Source organism: Ceratina calcarata, unplaced genomic scaffold, assembly GCF_001652005.2.
Source record: "Ceratina calcarata isolate Rehan_Ccalc_2016 unplaced genomic scaffold, ASM165200v1 scaffold25, whole genome shotgun sequence".
NCBI lineage: Eukaryota > Metazoa > Arthropoda > Insecta > Hymenoptera > Apidae > Ceratina > Ceratina calcarata.
The window spans coordinates 2,435,765-2,437,110 of NW_017147017.1; the positions used below are offsets into that span (position 1 = coordinate 2,435,765).

General features: G+C 37.7%; 1 protein-coding gene across 1 annotated transcript in view; it reads left to right on the forward strand.

The window, feature by feature from the left end:
- The first annotated feature begins 542 nt into the window (after window positions 1-542).
- eIF1 (eukaryotic translation initiation factor eIF1) overlaps window positions 543-1,346 on the forward strand; it is a 3,232-nt gene continuing 2,428 nt past the window's right edge. The window contains exons 1-2 of the mRNA XM_018021213.2: window positions 543-727; window positions 958-1,115. Coding sequence (XP_017876702.1) covers window positions 700-727; window positions 958-1,115 — 186 coding nt within the window. The 5' untranslated portion in view covers window positions 543-699. The remainder of the gene's footprint in view (window positions 728-957; window positions 1,116-1,346) is intronic.

A 1,346-nucleotide genomic window follows, 5' to 3' on the forward strand; every position in this document is an offset into this window, starting at 1 on the left:
GATCTATGCTTTTGCTCAGATTTCAGAATATACAGTTGCAAATATTTAAACTGCTATAAGTTTCCTTGTTTATGAGCTCTCTTCGTTTTAATGTAAACGATTGTTTTCAAAAATATTTCTCGCTCCGAGCTATTTAATATTTGATGAAAGATTTAAAAGATTTTTGCATACATACTCGCTGGAAATGGGTCCGACGACAAATTGAAAACTGCAGCAGGAAGTTTATCGTCGCGGATAGTGCGATCACGTGATCATTCAGAGAATTCCCCGTCCCTTTTGTATGATTTTAACAAGCATCATACTAGTACGAAAGTTAATACAATTCCTACATATTTCTTCGTCTTGTTACAAGAATATATCAACAGAATTATATTTTAAATTATGTGTAATGCAGCAATAATTAAAGCTATCCTACACATTAAACGAAATTGTCCGGAAGGCCAAAGTACCAATCGGATAATTTGACATAATTCATGTAAACGATGCTTGATTCTCCGTAGAGCGCAGTCGCAACCCCACCCACTGTTCATGACAAATGCAACTTTTACTTCCGGTTGACTTCAGCCTCTGCACAAGGTTTTTTGGGTTTAGGAGTATTCTTGCGTGGTGCTTCTGTTATCCTACATCATCCGTGATTTTTTCTCAGCTGCATTTGCACTTTGCAATTCTATATCTCCCGGGATATATTTTGTTTGTCGTATGTCCATCCAGAATCTCAACACATTCGGTAAATATTATATTTTCTATTCCGTACCGTCGTTCATATTCGTGGAGATAGTTTTATCAAAATGGCGATGGCGTCTTTTGCTTGCATCATAGCACGCAATTAACGTTTTACGTCGTTCGCCCGTGTCCTACTTTCGATAATCGTTCTCGTTCGAAGAGGATTCTCTTAAGCTTGGACAGAAAGTCGAGTAAATTGTAACGCGAGATCGATCGCACGGTGGTTTCTTCCAGACCCCTTTGCAGATGCAATCAAGGGTTCAGATGATGATGTCCAAGACGGTCTCGTGCATATAAGGATCCAGCAACGGAATGGTCGTAAGACCTTAACAACTGTACAGGGACTTTCATCTGAATATGACTTGAAGAAAATAGTGAGAGCATGTAAAAAGGTAATGCAATTGCTATATTGACAATATTTAACAATTGGCCTTTGTCAGTGTCAGATACTGTGCTAAAAATAGAACTGATGCATACAACTGTCCAGTAGAAAAATGTAATTGCACACAATTTCACGCGCACGACCTTGCTCGTGCTTAATTTTATAAGAAAATTTTTTACTACAACTTTTCTTACTTGTCCCGATGTAAAAACTCTACTTGACATTTTTAGACAAATATCCC